This window comes from Carlito syrichta, unplaced genomic scaffold, assembly GCF_000164805.1.
Source record: "Carlito syrichta isolate Samal-C Ts95f unplaced genomic scaffold, Tarsius_syrichta-2.0.1 Scaffold301952, whole genome shotgun sequence".
Classification (NCBI taxonomy): domain Eukaryota; kingdom Metazoa; phylum Chordata; class Mammalia; order Primates; family Tarsiidae; genus Carlito; species Carlito syrichta.
The window spans coordinates 857,072-880,777 of record NW_007246048.1 but is presented as its reverse complement, the minus strand read 5'-3'; the positions used below and the strand labels follow the sequence as shown (position 1 = coordinate 880,777).

Here is a 23,706-nt window from a genome sequence, read left to right as displayed (position 1 = left end):
TTTTAAAGATGTAGGGTGCAATTCAGAGTTAGGTATACAAATGACCTCTTACCTCTTAACTTACTCAGTTAACAGGCTCCTTGTTTAAACATGTTTCAAACAGGGACAATCCAGATTTTAAAACATTACAACAAAGGAAAAGAGAATTGGTGGCTCTTCAATACTTTACCTAATTTTATTTCTGTAGCATTTGGCATTGTCCACTACTATTTTGAAACTCTTGGACGCAAGGTCACCACTCTTTGGAATTCCCCTCTTAGTTATCCGACTATATCCTCTCTCTTCTTTCCTCTTCCATCCCTTAAAGGCTGGTGTTTTCTTGGTCTTCTTTCCCTTGCTTCTTATACTTTTTCTGCTCATTGTTTCTTCTCTTGTTCCTCCTGCTTTCTCTCGGTGTCTTCTTTTTAACTACAACAAATGTACTCCTGGCTCTCCTGTCCTGAGCTTCACTATGGTTCCAGACCTTATTTTCAACTATCAAGAACATGTTCTCATTAATTCTTGTTTGTGTTTTGCTATAGTCTCCTAAATAGTTTGTTTATGATATATGTTTTACCACTTTAGTTCAATCTTTATATTGTTATCTAAGTTGTTTTCTTGAAAAATAAAATAAAATAAAGCTGAGCATGTCATTTACTTTTTAAAATACCTCCTGTAAATTCCCAGGGTTGCAGAGTAAATCATCATCATCATCAGCAGCATATCAGCATGAGTATATTAGTGCTTACTGTGCCAGGCACTATTCTAACCATTTCATATATATTAACTCATTTAATCCTTACAACCATTATGTGAAGTAGGTATGGGTGCTTAGCCCATTTTACAGATGAGAAAACTGGGGCACAGAGATGACATGCAGTGTGTTAAAAATCACACAGAGACCAAGTCCATCCTTTTTAGCTTGATGACAGAGCCCTTCTATGACTCCATGACTGTCCTCTGCTTCTTCTCTGCTCCAATCACATAAACCTTTATCCTGTTTCTCAACACTCTGCTCTCTTCCCCACTTCCCTGCCTTTGTGCCTGCTGTTACCACAGCCTGGAATGTTGTTAGCCCTTTGTTTACCTGATTAAATCTTACCCACCTGCCAAGACTCCATTCCCAAGTCATTTTCTCTAGGAGGACTCAAAACTCTCTGGGCAGAGTTGGTCACTCTCATTTCTGTGGTCACATCTGCCCTGTCACAGGACATTCTCTGCTCTCCCAATGGACTTGCTTATATATCTGTGTCCTTTACAAGACAATGAATTCCTTAAAATCAGAAAGCATCTCTCTTTCATTTATATTTCTTAGCATTTATCAGGGGCCTGCTACATAGCAGGTTATAAAAAACTGTTTGTTGAAATTTGCCAGAAGCTCCATAAGGTTAGGGAGCATGTCTTTCTTCTTTGGTGCTGTGTTCTCAGCTTGTAGCATAGACACATAAGAAGTGCCCAGTTGATATCTGAATGGAAAGGTTAACTGGATCATCCTGGGTTTTAGTGAAATTCAATCAAGCAGAACTTCCCATTTTTCATTCCTTCATTTGTAGGCAGCATTTTAGCAGCACCATCTTGGGATCTCTTGGTATTTGATAATTTAATTATTTCTTTCATTTACAGTTAAGGCATAAGTGGTCTTGGCTTCTTTCTGACCCCATTTTGAAAATCCAAAAATTAAGTATCATGAGCATAGATGAATAAGAATACATACCTGTTGAATTTTAGGGTACTTTCTCTGTTTATAACTTAATATATTCCTATATTTTAGATTAGAGAGTTATTTGGTTATCGCCCATGTTCACTAAGAATGAAAAATAGAGCTACATCCTTCATAAGTGCTGATATGTTTGGATTGGTGAGATTTAATATTTTGTAATATAAAAGCTACTTTTCATTGATTAAGATTAAAGAAGAGAAGGGAGATAAGGAGAGGTGTCCTGGTGCCACAGCTGCCTTGGCCTGAAGCCATTACCTGCTGACCGGGCTTGATGGGTGACAGCGTGATGCCCTGGGTGTTGATCACAGGCAGGATCTGGTTTCCGATGACTGTGGCGATGATCTGGCCCTGGGCATTTGTCAGGAGCTGGGGGGTGATTGGCTGCACTTGAAGACCCTGAGCGCCACTCGCTGCTTGGCTCGATGGCCCCGGATTAGGCATCAGTGGAATGGTCCCAATAATCTGCAAGAGACAGGCCCAATGGTGAGGAACTGGCTCCGTGCAGGGTCTGCACATGCAACTGAAGACCACATAGTGTCCTGGTCTCTGTAGGATGCTACCCAGGAGCCAACTCAGAATTCACAAGCAGGTGTGGGGGGAGGGGAGGGCGCGGTGGTGGAAGAAGGTGTTGGGGATGAGCATCTAAAGAAGAGATAAGTACACATGAACTGAGTTCCTGGGAGGGAAAAACCATCTTATTTAACAATGAAATCAAGTGTCAGTTAAGGCATAAACATGACACCTGCTTCCTCTCAGAACCAGACAGAAGCTGAACTTCTTACAGCATGCAAGGCTCTTTTCTACCTGGGAAACCTCATTCTCCACCATGCCCTGGGAAACTCCACATGTCCTGGACTCAGGGGCTTCTTCGACACAGTGTGCTCTCTCATGTCCCTTCTTTTTCCTCCTTCCCTTCATTGACATACTCTCTCAAGATCAGGGCTGCTCCCTGATATCTCTGGCTGGATTAGCATCCCTGGTGCTCATGGTGGTTGAGAACCCAGACTCTGGAGAATTCCATTCCCAGCTGTACCATCTACTAGCTGTGTCAGATGGGTCAAGGGGTCTAAGCTTTCTAAAGGTCTCGAGAGAACTGAGACTCTAAACAAATGTCTGAAAATCTTAAAATGGAGGTGAAATGACTACTGAGGACTGAAATCAGAAAGAAAGTGCATTTTAAATGATGTGCTTTAAGTTGGGGCCTAAAGGTTTGGGGCTTGGGGCTTCCATGGCAGGTGGTAGGAGAGGTTCTTCTTTGCATCCAGGTGACCTCTGGTTTCGGTGAATGGATCGTGTGGACTGACCACAGGAGGGGCCTGGCTGGATCCAATTACTGTGCTTAGGAGAAAGAGACCATGAATAGGACCAGAAAATTTATAGGGTGTCCATAGAATCTGGAAATAGAGACCACATTCACACATTGTCAGGGATTGATGTAATCTGTAAAAACCAAAAATATGATCTCTATTTCCAAATGTTGTAGACTCTCCTGAGAGAAAAGTCATGCAGTTTGCTGTGTGGCTGCTTTTCTGCGTCCATACACCATAGGTTGATTATGAAGCTTTCTTTGCTGGTTGCCTTCAAGGGTTGGCTCCCAGAGGTGAACTGTGGTGACCTAGCCCGGGGTCTCCAAGACATAGTAAGAATAAGATCTCAGGAAGTGTTTTCACATGTGTGATTTTGCTTCATGTATATTCTTATAACACCTCTATGAAGTAGATATTACCGTTTACTAGATAAAACATAGGGGCATAGGGAGGTCAAGAAATTCAGCTGAGTCCCTCTTTTGTTTCTAATGATGTATTTTGAATTCAGGGGTACACATGCAGGTTTGTTACATGAGTGTACTGCATGATGGTGGGATTTGGGCCTCTGTTGAATTCATCACTCAAATAGTGAACATGGCACTCAATAGGTAGTCTTTCAATCCTTGCCCCCTCTCTTGCTTCCCCCTTTAGGAGACCCCCGAGTCTGTTGCTCTCATCTTTATGTCTGTGTTACCCAGACCAGGTATTTGGCTTTCACTTATAAATGGGAACATGTGGTATTTGGTTGTTTGTTTCTGCTTTAGTTCACTTAGAATAATGGCTTCCCATAGGCGAGTCTCTCAACAGAGGTGTCTGTAAGAAATAGAGCTGGGACTGTAGCCCGAGTCTGGCTGACCCAAATGCTTGCTTTTCCACCTGCCACCTGGCTCCCACTGCATGGGAAAAAGTGGGGGATATCAGCACTTAGAAAATACAGGAGACACTCTTATGGAAATTAGAACTGGCAACCAATTCCTGATCAATACCTCAAGTGCCCATGCCATAAGAGATAAGAGAGACAAGTGGGACCTCATCAAACAGACAAGCTTCTGCAAAACCAAAGAAACCATCAAGAGAGCAGGGATACAGCCCACAGACTGGGAAAAAATATTTGTCAACTGTATATCTGACAAAGGCCTAACATCTAGGATCTACAAGGAACTCAAACATGCCAAAAAGAAAAAAACAAATAGCCCCGTTACAAAGTGGGCAAAAGATATGAATAGACACTTCTCAAAAGAAGACATATGAGCAGCCAACAGATACTTGAAAAATGCTCAGCCTCACTAGTCATCAAAGGAATGCAAATTAAAACCATACTGAGATACCACCTAACTCCAGTCAGGATGGCCATCATTAATAACTCAAAAGACAAGAGATGCTGGAGAGGATGGGGGGAAAAGGGAACACATCTACACTGTTGGTGGGAGTGTAAACTAGTACAACTTCTGTGGAAAACAGTTTGGTGATTCCTAAAAGATCTAAAAATCGACCTTCCATACGACCCTGCAATCCCCTACTGGGAATATACCCGGAGGAGCTCAGATCACTCTAAAAAAAGATACCTGCACATGTATGCTTATTGCAGCCTTGTTCACAATAGCAAAAACATGGAACCAACCATGCATAGGGAGGATTAGCCCCATCAAAAGAGGACTGGATTAAAAAAATGTGGTACATATACACGATGGAATATTACACAGCCTTAAAGGACAAAATTATGAACTTTACAGCAACGTGGATGGACTTAGAATCTATAATACTGAGTGATCTATCACAGAAACAAAGAACTGAGTATCACATGTTCTCACTCATAAGTAGACCTTGAACAATTATCATAATACTATAAGAAAAGGATTGGCAGTAGCAGGAAATTGCCTGGGGTGAGGGAAGGGTTGTGATTGGCAGTAGTGGAAATCTGCTGGGGAGGGGGAGGGCACACCTCATCAACAAGGGTAACTGTATAATAAACATTTGTATACCTAACCTGAATTGTACCCCACATCTTTAAAATAAGGAAAATAAAAGAAAATGCACTGCATCTTGTTTGCAATTTCCCACCAGAGGAAAGGCTGCTTGTGGGCTGAGTTTATAAATGAGTTTTCTTCCTCCACACTACCCCAAGCAGTGCTTTGAACACAGTTTTTTAGTAAATGTTTTCTTGACTGAAGGGCTTCTGTGCTCAGCTATCACTAGGACTTCAGATGTAATTGGGACTGCAGGAGAACGGCAGGACCATACCACTCAGTGACAGATCGTGCTGGAGAAAGCCTCCTCCTCACTGATCATTGCTTCAACCACAAAAGCCCCTCTGGGATGGCACTAATGGAGGTGCTGTGTGGATATCAAGTATCAATGGCAGTTGTCAATGAAGGTTGATGAAGGTCAAGTAATTTCTGTGAGAGTGGTCAGCCGTTCCATTGGGAGTTCACAGGCCTGCAGCCTGAGCAAACCTGCGACGTCCGGCCGCAGCATCAGCAATGAACACGTCCCATCAGTGCGAGCAAGGCCAAGAGGCATCCTCATCAATAGATCATAGCACATAAGTACTTTATTGATGAGTGGTCTTGCATTAAACAGCCCATGAAGCAAAGACTGGTTCCTGTGTCCCCACAGGCAAGGTAGGAGAGGCCTGAGTAGCAGGCCTCTGTCCTCAACTTATGCTGGTTGTTATTATTATTATTATTATTATATTTTTGAATAGAGACGAGGTCTCACTATGTTGCCTAGGCTGGTCTTGAACTCCTGGGTTCAAGTAATCTGTCTGTCTCAACTTCCTAAGGTGCTGGGACTACAGGTGTGAGCCACTATGTCTGGCTCTGGATTATGTTGGATAATTCTCCTTTCCACACATGTTCACTAAAAACTCAGCCACTTGAACCACCCATGCTGGCATCCTCTTTCCTACCCCCTACCCATGCCCTGCCTTGCACCCGTGTCTTAAGCCTTTGAAGCCCTACTTCATCTGATTGGTCAGAGCTGAAAGCCTGTGGAAGCTGGATGTATTTATGGGACAGGGTTATGGGCTCTATTTTAGGCAGGGTGTCAGTGTGTTTAGGAGCTGGTGGGAGTTAAGTAGCCTGAGAGAACGGTTCAGAGTGAGGCACAGCACATGACAGAACACACTGCGATGAAGAGAGAGGCATTCTGCCCCGAGAAGATTGACATGAGGCTGTGCTCACCTCTGCAGTAATGAGATGCTCTGCCTGCTTTCTGGGTGGAAAGAGGAAGCGAGGAAACGCACAGAGTCATCAGCTTCTTCCCTAAGTGCATTCTCACTTCCCAGACCTGTGCTGTGACATTACTAAAACTTGGTGCTGCTTGTGTTTCTCCCCACCCTCTTGTCTCTTCTTTTCTAAGCCTGAGTAGCCCTTATCAGGGATGAGACAACAGTAGTGATAGAGATGGAGGAAACTATGATGGCCTGAACGCAGGAGCCTTTAACAAAGAGAGTTTGCCTTTGAGGTGAGGGGCCGGGTCAGGAGCCGTCCTAAAGTCAGTAAGCCTCCGGGACGTTTCACATTTCTCATTTTTGTTCCCCATTTCAGAGACATCAGGGTTACAATCTCAGCATGTCAAAAACTTGGCAGTGCGTTGTGGGGAATTTCGATATATTCCCCAATGTATCACAGTGTGTTGGTTTTAATTTGCTCCCATTCATTGAAGAATAGAGATGATCACACACTGTGTTGTCTAAAAATTCTCTGAGGTGCCCGTTTTGCTTATGCTGGCTTTCTGATTCCACTTAGCACACATTCACAGATCTAATCAGAACTCCTCCACAGACTTTGATGTCACAGAGATCGAAATAAGGAAGCCAGAGGAGTTGAAGTGACCAAGGTCTGAGACTCTCTGTACTTGTGAAAAGTTGTCCATTTTACCTGTGAAAATCATATTTTAAATGAGAGGGCTTTTGATATTCAAGGGAAGTATTTGTATCTACACAGATTTCAAGTAAATCAGGAAATTAAAACTGAGGTTTGACAAGACCATAGGAGATCTCTGATTTGAGAGCAAGGGTAGAAAGAGGATGCTTTGGAGATACTTGGAGTCCCAAAACTAACTTTTGGAGTTTGACTTCCAACTCCCAGAAACTAAGGATTTACTGCCAAGAGAAGTCCTGATGAAAGAACATGTCACTGAACAAATGAGGCAGCTAGGCTATGACTCCTGCTCAAGTCATCCAATGCACAAGACAAATTCTTATTTGTAAATAAGATTTTGTAAATCTAAATCTAAGTAAAATGCTGAAGATTCTGGCTGTACCTGTAGACTCTGTAAGCACTGTGTCAGGTGCCACAGAGAATGCCAAGACATAACTGGGCCAGGAGAGGGGGAGACAAGATAGGCCCATCAGATGTAAAGATCCCAACAAGCCAAGGAAGGAAACGACAAGCATCAAATGAGTGGCAAGGACTCTGAGAAAAATCTCTGTGTACACGTGGTGGGTACACAAAACAATATTGGGAGTGAATGTATTACTTCCAAAGAAGAAAGGTAAGGATGGTTCAGGAAGACTTCACAGAAGAACTGGAGACTAAGCAGGGTCTTGGAGGTTGCATGGGATTTGGTGAAGGCAAAGGAACGGGGAGGCCAGCCTAAAGGTGAGAAACAGGAAGGATGGTGAGTGTCAGGTCAAATTTCATCCAGCGGAAGGGCTGCAATGGAAGGTGGGGAGGAGTGCCGAAATAGAGCTATTCAGAACTATTCAGATGTGTGGATGGAACAGACTTTAAGTGGTGAGAGGCTACAGACCTGGAAATCAGTTGTAGACCTGGGATACTATTGTAGTCAACCCACTATGAAACAAAATGCCTCAATAAATCCTTGGCACAGGAGCTGCTTGATTTGTTGACTTCCACTTCAACTCAAAAAGCAAGGCCTACTCTACGCCTAGGTTGCAACATTCGAAATTTTTAAATGAAGTTATTGCCCCATCAATCCCACAGTAAATAGCTCAGGCATCGTTTGCAATGATCCTCTATGTCTCTGCCCTGACTCTCTGCCAGTGATGATTAATCTCTGGTGAATGCTTTAACCAGGCCTAGACCCAGACTGCTATTGTGATGATAATTTGTGACCTAAAAGAGCTCTGGCTTCTCTGAAAGGAGACTTATTTGGTTGTTGCTGTGCATGTCCATCTGTATCTTTCCTTAGATGAGCTAAGAGCACACACAACTGGGGGATAAAGTTCACATTAAAAGAGCAAATTAAAAAAAAATCATTCACATGTCTCCTAGTGTTCACTGGCACAAGTGTTTAAAAGATCCTATTTTCGTAAGAATTCGAGTAGTTTACATTCAAATGTGACTATTATTAATTCAGTATCTATTACAATTAACTATCATGAAGATAATCTTGTGATTATGGAAAACCCCAGCAATTCAGGGCCTCATCACTCCATCGGGTCATCAGGCTATCATTATATTGCTCTTATATACCTCTGTCTAGTAGAGGTAGTCAATAGGAGGATGAATTATGGCTGATGGAGGGTAAAGTGCCCTGAATATATTCACTGCCAACATGTAGGTGTCATCAGCAGCAGTCTGAGGGTTGTGTCAAGAAGCCCAGGGCATTCAGACAAGTCACCTGATGGGCCACATGTTGTTATAGTTGATGATATGCTGTTAAACTCTGCTGTAGAGAATGTGATTGCAGATGTCAAATTGACAAGTAATTTTGTTGCCCATATCTTTAAGAAAAGGAGACCAATCAATGCAGTAAATCGGTGACTTCCTCAGGTCTTTCAATCCGTCAGCAGAGATAATACTTTCCCAAATATTTGTGTAACTTGGCCAAGAGACTTTGTTAATGCTAGCATCACTGTCCATTCTTGAACAAAGAGCTTGTAGCATCTGAGAGCTGAGAAGCTGGTGGTGAGTGATCACCAAATGGCAGCAGCCAATCCCCTTCCTGTTTCTTTCTGGTCTGGTGGTAGCTAGTCTCTGTCTTCTTCCAAGTGATGTTTTTGTTTTCTTCATATAATTCATTCCTTCTAGGCTCATTATGCTCCTAGGTTTGAGGTTAAACTCTCTTAGAATTATTTTGGCAACTGTGATTAGGATTTTGATTCTAGAAAGGGTAGGAGAATAGCATTATTTCCCAAGCGAAATTCATTTTCCCAAGATGCAATTAAGTGCCTTCTTGCGTTTGACTATGTCCAAGATGGGGAACAAGAGAAGTGTGGATATTGAGAAGGGCTTTAGCAGAGAATCTGAATCAGAGAAGATAAAGCTATGAAGATAAGCAGAGGAAGGCATCTAATCAAAGGAGACTCTAACCCAAGGACAAATGGGTTTAGTCTTGCAGGCAACACCAATCAGTTGACCATTGCTTCTCAGAGCTCTGGAGGTTCCAGGGTTCGGGAAGAAACAGTGTCATGGTTGATTGGCAATGTTTGGCATGGGTATGGGGATAGGGAATGGCAGTGTGCACGAAGATGACATCACTACAGCCCAGGACATGAGGCAAATTACCTTAGGGCAGCCTGCAAGAAATGAATGACAGCCAGGCTCGGTGGCTCAGCCTGTAATCCCGTGCCTTTGGGAGGCTGAGGTGAGTGGATTGCTTGAGCCCGTGGGTTCGAGACCCGCCTGGGCAGCGAGACCTCATCTCTACAATAAATCAAAAAATCAGCTGGGCGTGGTAGCGTATGCCTGTAATTCCGGCTACTTGGAAGGCTGAGGCGGAAGGATCGCCGGAGCCCAGCAGGTCAAGTCTGCGGTGTCCGGGAGTGGCCACTGCACTCCAGTCTGGGCGACAGAGCGAGACCCCAACTCAAAAAAAAAAAAGAAAGAAAGAAATGAATGACACATACTTTAATGAGCCACTGTGAGAAATAATTTTTTTTTTGAAAGCAGGATTTATTAAGAGGACAGAAAAGGTCCCACAGTGGGAGGGGACCCGAAGGGGTTGCCCAGAATTTTTTTTAAAGTATATGTTTTAATGTTTTTATTAGGGGCACTGTAGACGCTCTACCCATGGGAATACCCATCTACTTGATGCATTTTGCTGTCAGAATTGGAATTCCTGCTGTGTGCTCTACTCTTTGGTTTCAACTTTAGAAACACACTCAAAGACAAGAGTAAAGAATTGGAAGTGTTAGGGTTTTAAAAATGGCAATTTTTGTCATATGACAAGAAGAATAATTTCATGAAAACCGATGTTATAGAAACAGCAATAACAACAATAAAAACAATCCTCTCCCTTAAAAGCTTCTTAAAAGCTATTAAAGGTAATTCTTCTTAATAGTGTTTAAGGTATACACAGAGGAATATTTATTTAGCCACTTAGATTAACCTTGAGGTAAGGAGCAAGCTCCCTGTGACCCATTTCTGGGAGTGGGGAAGACACAGAATTCCCCACTTACTGGCCTTGTCACTAACTAGTAGGTGAATTACTTTATTTCTTAGAATCTCAATTTATTCACTTGTAAAATGGGAATAAGGTTACTGTGAGTACTAAATAAGACAACGTATGCAAAACACTCAACACTATGCTTTACCAACATGTAAAATGTTCATAATTTAATTTTGCTTACATGCTTGTTTGGTAACTCTTGGGCATTTACGCTAAGTTGTAAAAGTGTAAAAGCTCTTTTGAATTCTTCTGAATGCTATAATTTCATCATAAAAATAGTTTGCCATGAAGAATGGAAGACAGTAGCTTACCATGAAATAATTTAACCTTTCTTGATGTGTAATAGAATGTTAAATTGGGTTGGGGGTGGTGGCTAAACCTGTAATCCCAGCACTTTGGGAGGCTGAGGTGAAAGGATTGCCTGAACCCAGGGGTTCAAGACCAGCCTGGGCAACTTGGCGAGAGCTCGTCTCTACAACAAATCACAAAAACTAGCCAGGCGTGGTAGCATGCATCTCCAGTTCCAGCTACCTGGAAGACTGAGGTGGAAGGATCGCCTGAGTCCAGCAGGTTGACGTTATGTTGGCTGTGAGTGTGCCACTGCATTCCAGCCTGGGTGACAAGAGTGAGACTCCAACTCAAAAAAAAAAAAAAGAATGCTAAATTGAAAGATTTCATGTAGGCACTAAGATTCAACAGGTGCTGCATTCCAAAGGAGGGAATAGATCATATGCTGAATTTTCAGAACAGGTTACTGAAAACCAGTTAGGCAATTGCAGAACTCAAACCTTCGCAATGAAGGTATATACAGAGAATTTTTGAAATTTTGTGCATTTTCCTTACTCCCAGAAGTGGATCATGGGGAGCTTGCTTCTAACCTCAAGGTTAATCAAAATGGCTGAATAAATATTGGACCTTCAAATGTGGGGAACATATTCCCAAGGAATGAAAAAGCGAGAGGTTATGACTGAGTTGAGGAAGGAGGAGAGAAAAAGAGAGAGAGAAAAAGTGGGGAGACAAAGAGAAAGAGAGAAAAAGAGGGAGAAGGGGGGGAGAGAGAGAGAGAGAGAGAGAGAGAGAGAGAGAGAAAAGAGAGAGAGAGCACTGCCTAGCACAGGCACTAGACAAGGATATATGAGTGTTTCTCTGGACTCAGTGTCATGGGTATAAACCATTTAATATCCTGTCCCAGAGGACATCCTGGGGGATGGGCACTGGGACAGGGTCAGAGAGAGCTTTGAGGTGTAGGTCTGGAGAAAACAAAGCCCAGAGAAGAAAGTAGGTAGCTATGTGCTGTGGAAAGGTCATAGCTGGGCCACAGAAGAACTTGTGAAAGTGCCCCCCAGAGTTGACTTGAGCCATCTGCCAACTCAGAGAGCTGGAAGTCTTCTGCTCCATGGAATAGAAGACGGCTGGGACCACTCTTACTCTCCCATCTCTCCTCTCTTCATCTCAACCTGATTAGCTAGAAACATCGTTAACACTCTGGGGAGGGAGGGAAATCTTTCCAACAGGCAAAGAAAGAGGGAGGTGTGACTACCCTTTCCCACAGCATCAAGTAGCAGGAAGGGGGCCCCAGGTGGGGGCTGTTGCTGCTGCTAATGGTGTTTTAAGTTAGGTTTTCAGTTTTGACTGTTGTGGGGGAACTAGGCATCCTATTTGCAATTCAAAGTGACCTGAGAAGATTGTGCTGTCTAAGATGCCCAGAGAAGTCATGGAGCAAGAACACAAGGCTTTGTCCACCACTGAGAAGGTTGAGAAGGACTTCTTTGCCTGCAAATATTAAGGTCAATAACACTCAAAAGGGACATTTCATGGGCCACAATGACAAGACTTTATCAACTATGAATGCTTGAAATTTTGAGGAGAAAGGAAGGAGAGAGGGGACAGGGGAGAAGCGAGAATTTAACAAGCCTCCAGAGGTAGAGAATTTAAAATTGTGACCAGAATGTACACATTTTCCAATAACCTATGCATTCTGTTATTTCTGCGAGGCAGTGGCTTCTATTTTTAATACTGATTGTTGACATTTCAGCTGACTTAAACATGGATACTATTCAAATATGTTGCTGAAGTTCCTCTGAGGCTTTTGAAAACCTTAAAATTAAGAAGCCAGTGCCTATCAAGGGAGACCCTAGTGAGGATATCTAAGAAAAGGTCCAATGAGTCAGGAGAAATTTTGACAATGGTCATTTGACAATTATGCTAGCAAGGCTAGTCTCATTAGTAATCAATGATATCCACAAGGTGTAACAAAGATGAGTTTTTATGACTCTTCATTTCCTCTCATCTTTTATTAAACACCAAACCCCCAAACACACTCTTGAACAGACTTTTGTTTGTTGTTTAGTTGTTGGAGAAGAAGTAATCTAATGTGTCTGCCGTGTTTTCCTCTAGATCTTAATGACATAAAACAGAATGGATAATGTCAATTCTAAAAGTGCTTTACAGAAACAATTTGCTTATAGAGCACAGCCCGAACCCTACTTATGCAGCCCATTAGCAGCAAACCTCAACAGAAGAAACTCTACATCTCAGGGAACTGACAGACCTCCCAGGTAAAAGTCAACTCAGTTGATACAATGACCGTTCTTATTGGACCTGAATCTTTCTCAGGTCCTTTGGCAAAATGAAGTGAGCAGGCTTGGCCCTTTTCTGAGCAGATCACAGTTCCTACTACAATAATACTACAGCTGAATCTGGCACATTCTACACTTGGAGGGCAGGTGTTTTGTTTCATTTGTTTTTCCTTAAATGTTTTATTTTAGGATGTATCACAATATCTGTACTTATATATTTTATTGTTTGTGAGATTTGCTATTTGTCTCTTTTATTTGGATTTCCACACAAATATTAGGAGACATTGATAGAAAAAAAAGACTCGATCCAGCATATATTCAAGAGATTCATTAAATTTGCACAAGGTGATATTACACTGAGACAAGAATTAAGTGAGGAGTCATTGTGACTACCTTCATGGTCTACTCCTGGAGTGACTGGGGAGTAGCAATGAGTGTCCAGAAATGTATCCTTTCTTTGAACACAGATAAAATGTCCACCATCAACACAAGTTTTAAAATTATATCTGAATTATATATCTACTATAATGAAAAGCATATTGGAAAGTTCTGGATTATTTAGGGGAATTAATTTCTCTGTGGTACTGTCTTCCTTCTACTGCTCTGAATATTTCTTATACAACCAGAAGGTGAGATGTTAAAAAAAGGAGAGGGGAGAGTTAATTTTGCAAAACCTTGTCTCCATCTATTGTCAAGTTTTAGTTGGGCAGGCGTTACTATAGACTGAATGTTTATGTCTCCCCAAACTGTATATGTTGAAACCTAATCTCCAGTGAGATGACATTTGGAGATAAGATCTTTGGAAAGTGATTAGGTTAAATGAGATTAGTGCCCTTATAATAAACACCCCTTGCCCTTTCTGCTACATGAAGACACAGTAATAGGATGGCTGTTTGCAAACCAGAAGCAAACCCTCACCAGACATTGAATCTGTGGCACCCTGATCTTGAACGTCTCAGCCTCTAGAACTGTGAGATATCAATTTATGTTTTTTAAAAGTCATCTAGTTTATTATATTCTGTTATGGCAGCCTGAATGGATTAAGATAGGCATGATGTTGGAATCAATGTTGACTGCTTCCTCTATGACTGGGAGAAATACTTAGGGATACAAAGTAGTTCTCTCAGAAAGGACCAAATAAGCAAGACTCTCAGCAATATATGCAATTAATTCAGTTTGGCTAAGAAAAGTGGAATTTGGAGGGATCTTTTTGGAAATAAACAGAGAACTTGACATTTTGTTTCATGTCTGTCTTATTTTCAGAAATGTATCATTTATGGTTAACATATACTCAAAGGCTTTGTTTGAGCTTGGTTATGTTTGTACAAATGTCAATATTTTACATATTAAAACTATTCCTATGTAGACATTGGTAGGATCCCTCTACTTTATTCTGCAATGGCTTCAAAACCAAGAGATTGCTTTATTCATGCATTTACTAATGCACATATTTATCACTCACATATTTACTCACTCATTCATTCACTTACTCCCCAAATCCTTTTTGAGGGTCTGCTGTGTGCCCAGCACTGAGCCATACTACATTGTACTTGTTCCCACTGTAGAACACTGGGAAATTACCGCTAACTGAAATTGGGTTAGCCTTTCTTTTGGATTCATTGGAGTGCTCTGTGAATCTTACTTTTGTGTGGCACAGGCAATTCACCAATGGAGGAGAAAGCCAAGCTTCCCTTATAGGCAGAATAGTCATGATGGCAGCAATTTGCATAAAGCTAAAACTCCCACTGTTGACAAGATTCCTGTAGTCTATTTTCTCCTCTTGGAAACTGTTGCAATTGCCAATGACTTTTGGTGATTTCCCGAGGTCCCTCTTTTAAAGACTGATTGCTTACATGCTCAGATGTGTTGCTGGACAGCTGAGTTTACCTCTCATTGAAATAGATTCTCAGAATCTCTCTTGAAGGTGGTAGTTTTTTAAAAAAAGAATCTTTGAAGAAGACCAATATTATTGAAAATTCACTTCTGCATTCTACTTATTGAGTGCCCACTATGACAGGCACTGTTCCAGATCTTGAGAATCTGAGAATATCTGACTATCCTAAATTTTACTTTGAAACTACTTTGTGAGAAAGAAGATAGCTAAAATGCCTATGGAAGTCAGATAACAAACAAGACTGAGTTACTTTATAGGGGGTAGGTAGGAAGTCAATTTATTGGAACCTCTGGTATCCAAGGACATAAATTGAAACAACTGGTTTCCTACTAGAGAGTAGACATGAACAGGTACATGGTGGAGAATGCCCTTAGCTTTGTATAGAACAAGGGTCCTCCTCAGTGGCATACCACAGTCATACCCTCTGCCCATCTTGAATCCTTCAGAAGGATCCTATGCATTTCTTAGTATACAATGGCTCAGCTCTACCATGCTCTTGTAAAGCTCCCTCTTATCTTTGAATATATTTTAATTTTCTTATCTATAGAGTCCTAGTTGGAATAAAAACAAATGAATATTTCAATTCATAGTTACTTATAACAAGGATAAATGCAATGTCTCATAAAAGTGGATTCCTTCAAGCTACTGTGGCTTCAAATTGTAGCTTCTCACATTATTAATCCTTTTTCTCACTTTATTTATTTATATGCATATTACTTATTCAGTGTGAGAAAATGAAAATATTTGTAAATATGATCTAATGCTTCAATTTTCAATTCTCTTTAATGGATTTACGTTTTTATTATATTTGTCTACTAGAAAGTTTAAGGATGTTCCAGGTACCAGAAAACAGAGACACATTCTTAAAGAAGAACTAAGAATTTTTTTCATCATTCTTTCCTACAAATTAATCTTGGGTTCTTTTTTTTTCCTGCAGATACCACACTATAGAATTGTTAAAACATTATTTTCCTCCTAAAAAAGAGACCATAACTATTGTGAAGCCATAATTTTGCAGAAATGCTAACTTTGTGAGCCCTTATATAGCTTTGCCTGAAACTTTAAGTTTTATAACAGCAAAAAATACCTAGAATTTGCAGAACTATTTCTGCTTCTGCCTGTTGATGCCAGATTAAGTGAATAAATAAGATTAAAGTTATTTATTGCTTGGGAGAACACCTTTTAGTTTCACTCAGCCTGGTCCTTAGAAGCTTTAGTAAACATTCCTAAATGAAACTCTGGATGTAGGAGCTGTTTATTTTATATATTTTTTCTCCCAAATCAGAGAACAAAAGAGCAACAGTAATGATGGCAAAAACAAACAAAACCAAATTGGGAACTAATAATATCTGATATTCTTTGGAACAATGGGAATTGGTGAAAACAATGTTTGGCAATTGTTCAAGAAAGTACTATATGTATGTAGCATCTCCTAGTGCCCTGTTTATACTCAGTGAGAGTATTCAGGCTGTAAAGCTGAATTTAAATGAGAATAAACAACACAACAAACCTCTAAGGAAAAAAGAAGGGTGGGGAATGAAGTCACCCCAATTGCCATTAAAGATGTATCTGTTTATCACCACCCAGTTTCATGAGTCCAAGATGATTCATATGCTTTTTGTGAAGAGAATATCCATTGTTGTGGCAAAATTAAATGTATTTTGATACTTGCATGCAATATTTATCTATCTGTTCAATCAGAAAAAAGTTGTCCTCATCACTCTAACATATATTACTTTTTCAATTTCCTGTTAGTAATGTTTTTTTAATGTTCTTTAGGGTGAGACCACAGAATTTTTCATTTTTCACAACAAAGACCATAACTCATTAGAATTATGCTGATTAGTTTTTCTCATAAAATTGCACCCCCATTTTCATAGGTGACCAATTTGCACCCTTATCCCTAATGATCAGGCAGTTTTTGATAGATGTAAGCAAGAAGAGATGGATACACTCTTCCACTTTTGGTTTCTCATGGTTGTCTGATTCCTACTTCAAATTTCCTTTAAAAAGGCTAGGTGCAGTGGTTCATGCCTGTAATCCCAGCAATTTGGGAGGTGGAGGTGGGAGAATTGCCTGAGTCCAGGGGTTCAAGACCAGCCTGGGCAACTAGGTGAGCCCTCATCTCTACAATAAATAAAAAAAATTAACTGGTCATGGTGTTATGTACCTGTAGTTCCAGCTACTTGGGAGGCTAAGACAGAAGGATGACCTGAGCCCAGAAGGTTGAGGCTGCAGAAATCATGATTGTGTGATTGCACTTTAGCCTGGGTGACAGAGTAAGACTCTGACTCAAAGAAAAAAAATTCCTTCAAAAAAAGAATATACCTAATTACTCTAGTACTTCAAATTTGATCTGGGGAAATGTTATTTATCATTGTGAATAAGCCATTAACAATACTTAGCACACCATGTCACTCTCTTCTGTGTTTATTTAAGAAATTTGTGTATCACCTTTTAAATGTAAACATCCTATCTCTCAAGGAGAGATATTTATATTAAAAACCTTACATAGTTCTTTTAAAACTCAATGATACTTAGAAGATCCTCACATTAAAAAAGTTTCCATTTTAAGTTTGCAATCAAATCCTCAGATTCCATGTGAATTTAAAACAGATTTTATTTTTCTAGTTGTACATATCACCTATCTCTTCCTTATGCAAGATAGCTTGCTAATATCACTTGTGGATTTATTGAAGGCAGAAGAAGCTGTTTTTATACTAGAGTATCAGAGAAAACCAATGTATAGGGTCTGACAATCAAATTCACCAACTTGCCACTGTGAGCTTATGTTGGCAGCACTGTACAGAAAACTCAGTAAGGTTTCATAACCTTGGAATATCAGTCACTCACAGCTGTGTTTGTGTCAACATGTGGTGATGTCTTGCTCTTGCTGAGTGGCGTTCATTATTGTTGCATGTTTTTGTGCTGTTGTGAGAATGTCAGAGCTCGAATTACAGCAATGAACAAACATTAAATTTCTTGTTAAACTTGGCAAGAGTGGAAGTGATCAGGGATGTGTGAGTCCAAGTCTATGGGGATAATGCCATGAAGAAAACGGCAGTGTACAAATGGATTAAATGTTTTTCTGAGAGGAGAGAAAGCTTCACTGATGAAGAGAGCTCAGGACAACCAGTAACAAGCAGAACTGATGAAAACATTGCAACAATTCATCAAATTGTTCATCAAAATCAACAGCTGACTGTGAGAAGCACAGCATACCAAATAAACATTCATAGAGAAACAGGAAAATCTTACCTGAAAATCTTGATATGAAAAAGGTGTGTGCAAAAATGGTCCCAAAAGAGCTCTTGTTTCATGACAATGTACCAGCTCACATTGTCTGTGAGGGAGTTTTTAGCCAGTAAACAAATAACTGTATTGGAACACCTTCCCTACTCACCTAATCTGGCCCCCAGTGATTTTTTTCTTCACCCAGAGATGAAGAAAATAGGCCGGGCTCGGTGGCTCAGTCTGTAATCCTAGCACTTTGGGAGGCCGAGGTGAGTGAATTGCCTGAGTCCATGGGTTCAAAACCCGCCTGGGCAACTAGGCAAGACCTCATCTCTACAATAAATCAAAAATTAGCCGGGCGTGGTAGTGTGTGCCTGTAGTTCCAGCTACTTGGAAGGCTGAGGCGGAAGGATCGCCGCCGGAGCCCAGCAGGTAGAGGCTGCGGTGACCGGGAGCGGCCACTGCACTCCAGTCTGGGTGACAGAGTGAGACTTCAACTCAAAAAACAAACGAACAAAAAAATCAAACAAACAAAAAAAGAAAATATTGAAAGGAAGACATTTTGATGACATTCAGGATATCAAGGGAAATATGATGACAGCTCTGATGGCCATTCCAGAAAAAGAGTTGCAAAATTGCTTTTGACAGGTAGACTAGGTGCTGGCATCAGTGCATAGCTTCCCAAGGGGAATACTTTGAGGGTGACTGTGGTGATATTCAGCAATGATACAGCACTTTTTCTAGGATAAGTTCACGAACTTAATTGTCAGAACTCACAGTTAAATGAAACTAGCAGGTGGTACTTCTGTGGCCCTGCATTTTGATTAAATGCACCATTTTGTTATGGAGAAAAGTGAATGCTATTGTGTCCAGAAGCCATCTAGTTATGTTGTGAAGGGAAGCTAGACATTCACTTAGCCTGCTCCTGTTGATAATCTGGAGAAAACAAGATTGTCCAGCTCACCAGGTTACTAATGATTTGGACAGCTGACCCCAGACCATCAAACTGATCTGCTCTGCATGCTGGGGAACCAGGGGTTTTAAAATAGTTGTCAAGAGGAGAAAGTGGGAGAGGCAGGACATGCTTTGTATTCACTATAGAGTGCCAAGATGTAACAACCTTTACTACTTTAATTCTTTACAACAACCTGAAACATTAGTTGTTAAAAAAAAATTAAAGAAAGCTAACTTTAAAAAATTGCCATTTTCATCAGATATAATAATGCTGGATGGCCCACTTGAAAGTATTCCCACATAAAACTTCAATATCTTAAAGGGACCTTACTTAAATAGATCAGCCACTGTAAGTGGATTTAAAAGTATATACAGGTGAAGAGAGCACTATATTTATGAAATGACTACTATATGACAAGGCACTGTATTAGGCACTTATATATGGTATGCTGAGAGCAACTTAGCTTCAGAGGAGAGCTGGGATTTGAAGCAGCCAGATGTGGGCTCAAATCTAAGCTCTATCATTTCCTAACAGTGTGGCTCTGGCAAGCTGGTTAACTTTTCTGAGTCTCCAGTTCCTTGGTTGTAAATTAGAAACGATAGTACAAAATTATTGTGAGAATGAAATGAAATGATGAATTCATGCAAAGTGCTATTTAATAGCATATTAGCATATATGAAATACACTGTTCATTCAGGCCACAGATTTTATTACTATATGTATCATTCCTGTGTGTCAGGTGCTATTCTAGCTGCTTGGTTCTAGCCACAGTGAATGAAACAAAAAGTTTTAAATTATTATTAGAGCACAGTGATTAAAAGCAATGTCTGTTAGACAGACCTGAGTTTGAATCCTGCCACTTCTAGCTGGGTGATCTTGGAAGTTTCTTAATCTGTACAATGGGAATAAACCGTATTGTGCGGCTGTGATAAAGAATAAGTGACATAATACATTAATATTAACAGCTAAGCACTGCTTGGCACATAAATAGTGCTTAGTAAGTGGCAGCAATTTATTAATTTTATTACTGAGATTAATACTAATGCCCCTAACAAGCCTGAGAGGAACATATTGATGCCATTTTGTGGAAGGAAAAACTGTAGCTAAGGAAGACTAGATGCTTTGCCAAGGAGTGCAGAGTTGCTTGGGGATGGAATCAGACCTCTTTCTTTCTAATTTGAAAGCTCTTGTTCTTTATCCTGGGCCACTTCCCATATGAGTGTCACTCACCTCTGTTAGTCCACTGAGACTGGATTATTGTGAATATCTACTGGTACTTACCAACAGACCTAGGAAGCATGCAGCAATTTTTTTCCTGTTTGTATATCTCTGCCATGCTTAATACCATTTACTTACAAATATAAAACTATAGCACATCTTGACTTTCCTGTGGTATTCTAAACTCTTCACCTTATGACATCTTCTCGGGATCTACTTATGTTGTTAGTTATACAAGGTGGAAATGCCCTATGGTTAAGGCATCAAATTCAACTGGGTCATTTAAAGGTCTACTTCTATGCATTTGAACTTGACCTTGGCTCCTCTCACTGTTCTGGCTGTGACTTTTCCATTCCTACATATTTCTGATCAATTTTTTTCATTTCTTTCTTATGGGCCTTATGAATTGATGGCATCTATAAGAGTATTCATCATGTCAACAACTCACAGGCCAACGAAAAAGTTGAGTGCGTTATCGGGCATATAGTATAGCCAATGATACACTGAATGTTTATTTAAAAGTGGAATGTTTCTCACATGTGAATTTAATGTTTTCCCCTCTTTGATAATGACCTGCTTAACTATAAAAATAGTTTGCAGAAAGAACTGATGTTGTTCTAGGAAAGCTAAATAAAAATTCAGCACTTCCTCTATTTCCTTAGTCTCCAGACTCAAATCAAGTCTCATTTTTACCCTCTCAGTTGAAAAAATGGAGATATAAATAGCTTCCACTCTTATCCTCAACTTTTTACCAAAGGGGGCCATCATCAACAGATAGTCTGTAGTCTTCCTCATACTTTTGTCATTTATAACACCCCTTCGATAATAACACTTCAATTATAACTTTTTAAAAAAGCATTTGTGAAATTAGGCTACCTCTAGCAATTGATGTATTTAATGTGTGGTATTTTCTTCTCTTCCCCCCAAAATTGATGATATAACTTTAAGTGTAACATAAAATCAGTGGTTTCTTAGACTCAAAATACAGTATTAGATATTTCTCTTTTTCTTCCAGAGGACGTACCTCATTTAGAGGAGCAACTCTCTAAGGGAAAGATCTAGAAATGTATGGGGACTTACCACATTAGGTGTTCAAGCAATTCTAACATCATTTGCCCTAAAAAGCCCAGTAAAAGATTCATGGGATAGATTTCCTTATTGGGCTCTGAAAGGCTCACTTTGGTGAGTGCCCATGAAGCACTCACCATGTAAGTCTTTCTTCAGGGCCCTGATACCTGGAGGTGATTTTCTTTGGCAACACAAAGTAGAGATCTGGTATAGACGTTTCAAGAATGTTCATTGCTTTAGAGACTTCCTTGATACTACCTGTCCAGTTCCTTTGATCAGCAAAAATAATAATAAGAAGAAAACAAATTAAAATACCCTGTTTATTAGGTAAGGTTTTACTCCCTTTACAGTTTTCAGGTGTGTGTGTGTGTGTGTGTGTGTGTGTGTGTGTGTGTGTGTGTGTGTGTATGTGTGTGTGTGTGTATCTTCAAGAGAATACTGTGAGGTTGATAGGGAAGAATTACAGTTCCCATGTGCAGATGGAGAAATGAAAGTTCCAGAGTATGTGACATGTCTATGGAGCACCCAGAACATGAACTGGAAAATTAGGGTAGTATGGAAGGATGGGTGTAGACTTTGAACTCAAACTCAGTTCTGCCACTTAGAAAAGATGTTATCCCAGGGAGTCACTTAACTCTGGACACTTTGAGCATTTGCTCGTCTGCACAGCAGGGATAGTCAAACCTACCATGAACTGCTCCTGTAGGATTATAGATGATACCAGCCCCAGGGTGAAGGCTTAGTGCATGGGAGAAATTATTTTCATCGCACTTTTCTAGAAGTCACTGGGCCTGAAGGAACATTCAGCTAAAGCCTAGCACTTCTCTAAGAATTAAGCCTGTTAAAGAACTTTGCACGCTTAAATAAGCCACATGAACATTAGTTAGTGACAGGAATTTGTCATAAAGGTACACTAATTGGAATGCGAACTATGCTCTTGAAACAAAGATCCAAAGTATCAGGCTAGCTCTCAGGAAGCTGTTGGTAATGGCATCTTGTTACTTATTGTCTGTTTAGAATTAAAGCTGTTAATTGGGTTCCTTCATTAGTTAATTGGCCTTCTCCTATCCTTTAGACAGAAAGGATGTGCCAACCGTCTTGATCCAGGAGAATCACAAGAAAACATTTTCCTATTCCCAGGAAAACAACATATCCATCGATAAAGAATTAAAAACAAAAACAAATAAAACAAACAAAAACTCAAAATAAAACGCTGCAACAACCAGAGGAACAAAAAGTACAGCACAACAGTTTTGCTTTAGGTGAGAGAGACATTGGTCCACTCTGGCTTAGTCTTCAGGAGGGTTTCCCCAAACTAAATTTTTTAAAAAAAATGTATGTTCCTGCCCACTCCTTTTATTGTACTGCTGGGCAAACTCAGGTTGCACTGTTAAATTTGGCTAGAGAAGGAGGATAGAAAGAAAGATTTCTGAGAGGGTTGGGTTCTTTAAGTTGATCAGCTCTGTGAGCTGGTGACCCTAGTTAATCAGCTCTGTGGGCTGGTGACCCTAATGCGATGAACTCTTTCGTTTACGAAATTAGTGTGTGCGTGTGGGGGAAGGATGGGGGTGGTGTAAAGGGTAAATGGAAGGGAGGGGCGACCTTTGGCAGGGCAGTGAAGGTCTGCTCAGAGCAAGCCGCTGTCTTCAAGAGGGAGGGCGCCGCTCTTGGGCAGACGGCGTCCCGCGTGTCAGTCCCTGGGCCACGCCAGCACCAAAGTCTCCCATCGAGTCCGTTGCCCGTGGAGTCATTGAGCATGGACGCTTAAGAGCGCCATTTACCATCAAGAGGGCCCCAGTGCTCCGGACGGCGAGCACCCCGCACTCACTCCACAGCCGGCGCCCCTTTCGCGAGGCCTCGGGACAGCCCCAAGTTAACTTGCCCTCGTTTTGCATATCGCGAGTCCCTGGGAGTTTCTGGAACACGACGAGATCCCTTGTTTCTGCAAACGTGCTATGTCGGTGTGCGCCCTCAAAACAGCAGCACTTGAAGAGATCACCGCAGAGCACGCGTTGCAAAGCAAAACCCCTTTGGAAGAGGCTCTTTTCTGATTTAAGTCATTATTTCGCATTTTAAAAAAAACGTGGGGCCGGGGTCAGTGGCTCAGCCTGTAATTCCAGCACTTTGAGAGGCCGAGGCGAGTGGATTGCATGAGCCCGCGGGTTCGAGACCAGCTCTGGCAACTTGGCGAGCCCTCGTCTCTACAAAAATAATTTAAAAAATTAGCCGGGCGTGGTAGTGCGCGCCCGTAGTTCTGGCTACTTGGAAGGATGAGGTGGAAGGAGCCCAGCAGGTCGACGCTGGGGTGGCCGTGAGCGTGCCACTTCACTCCAGCCTGGGCGACACAGTGAGAATCCAACTCAAAAAACAAAACAAAAACAAACAAAAAAAGT

General features: G+C 40.9%; 1 protein-coding gene across 2 annotated transcripts in view; it reads right to left on the bottom strand.

The window, feature by feature from the left end:
* The window catches only part of POU6F2 (POU class 6 homeobox 2), a 386,904-nt gene that overhangs the window by 22,605 nt on the left and 340,593 nt on the right, over window positions 1-23,706 (bottom strand). For both annotated transcript variants that reach the window (XM_008055780.2, XM_008055781.2), the window contains exon 6: window positions 1,955-2,161. In XM_008055780.2, coding sequence (XP_008053971.1) covers window positions 1,955-2,161 — 207 coding nt within the window. The remainder of the gene's footprint in view (window positions 1-1,954; window positions 2,162-23,706) is intronic.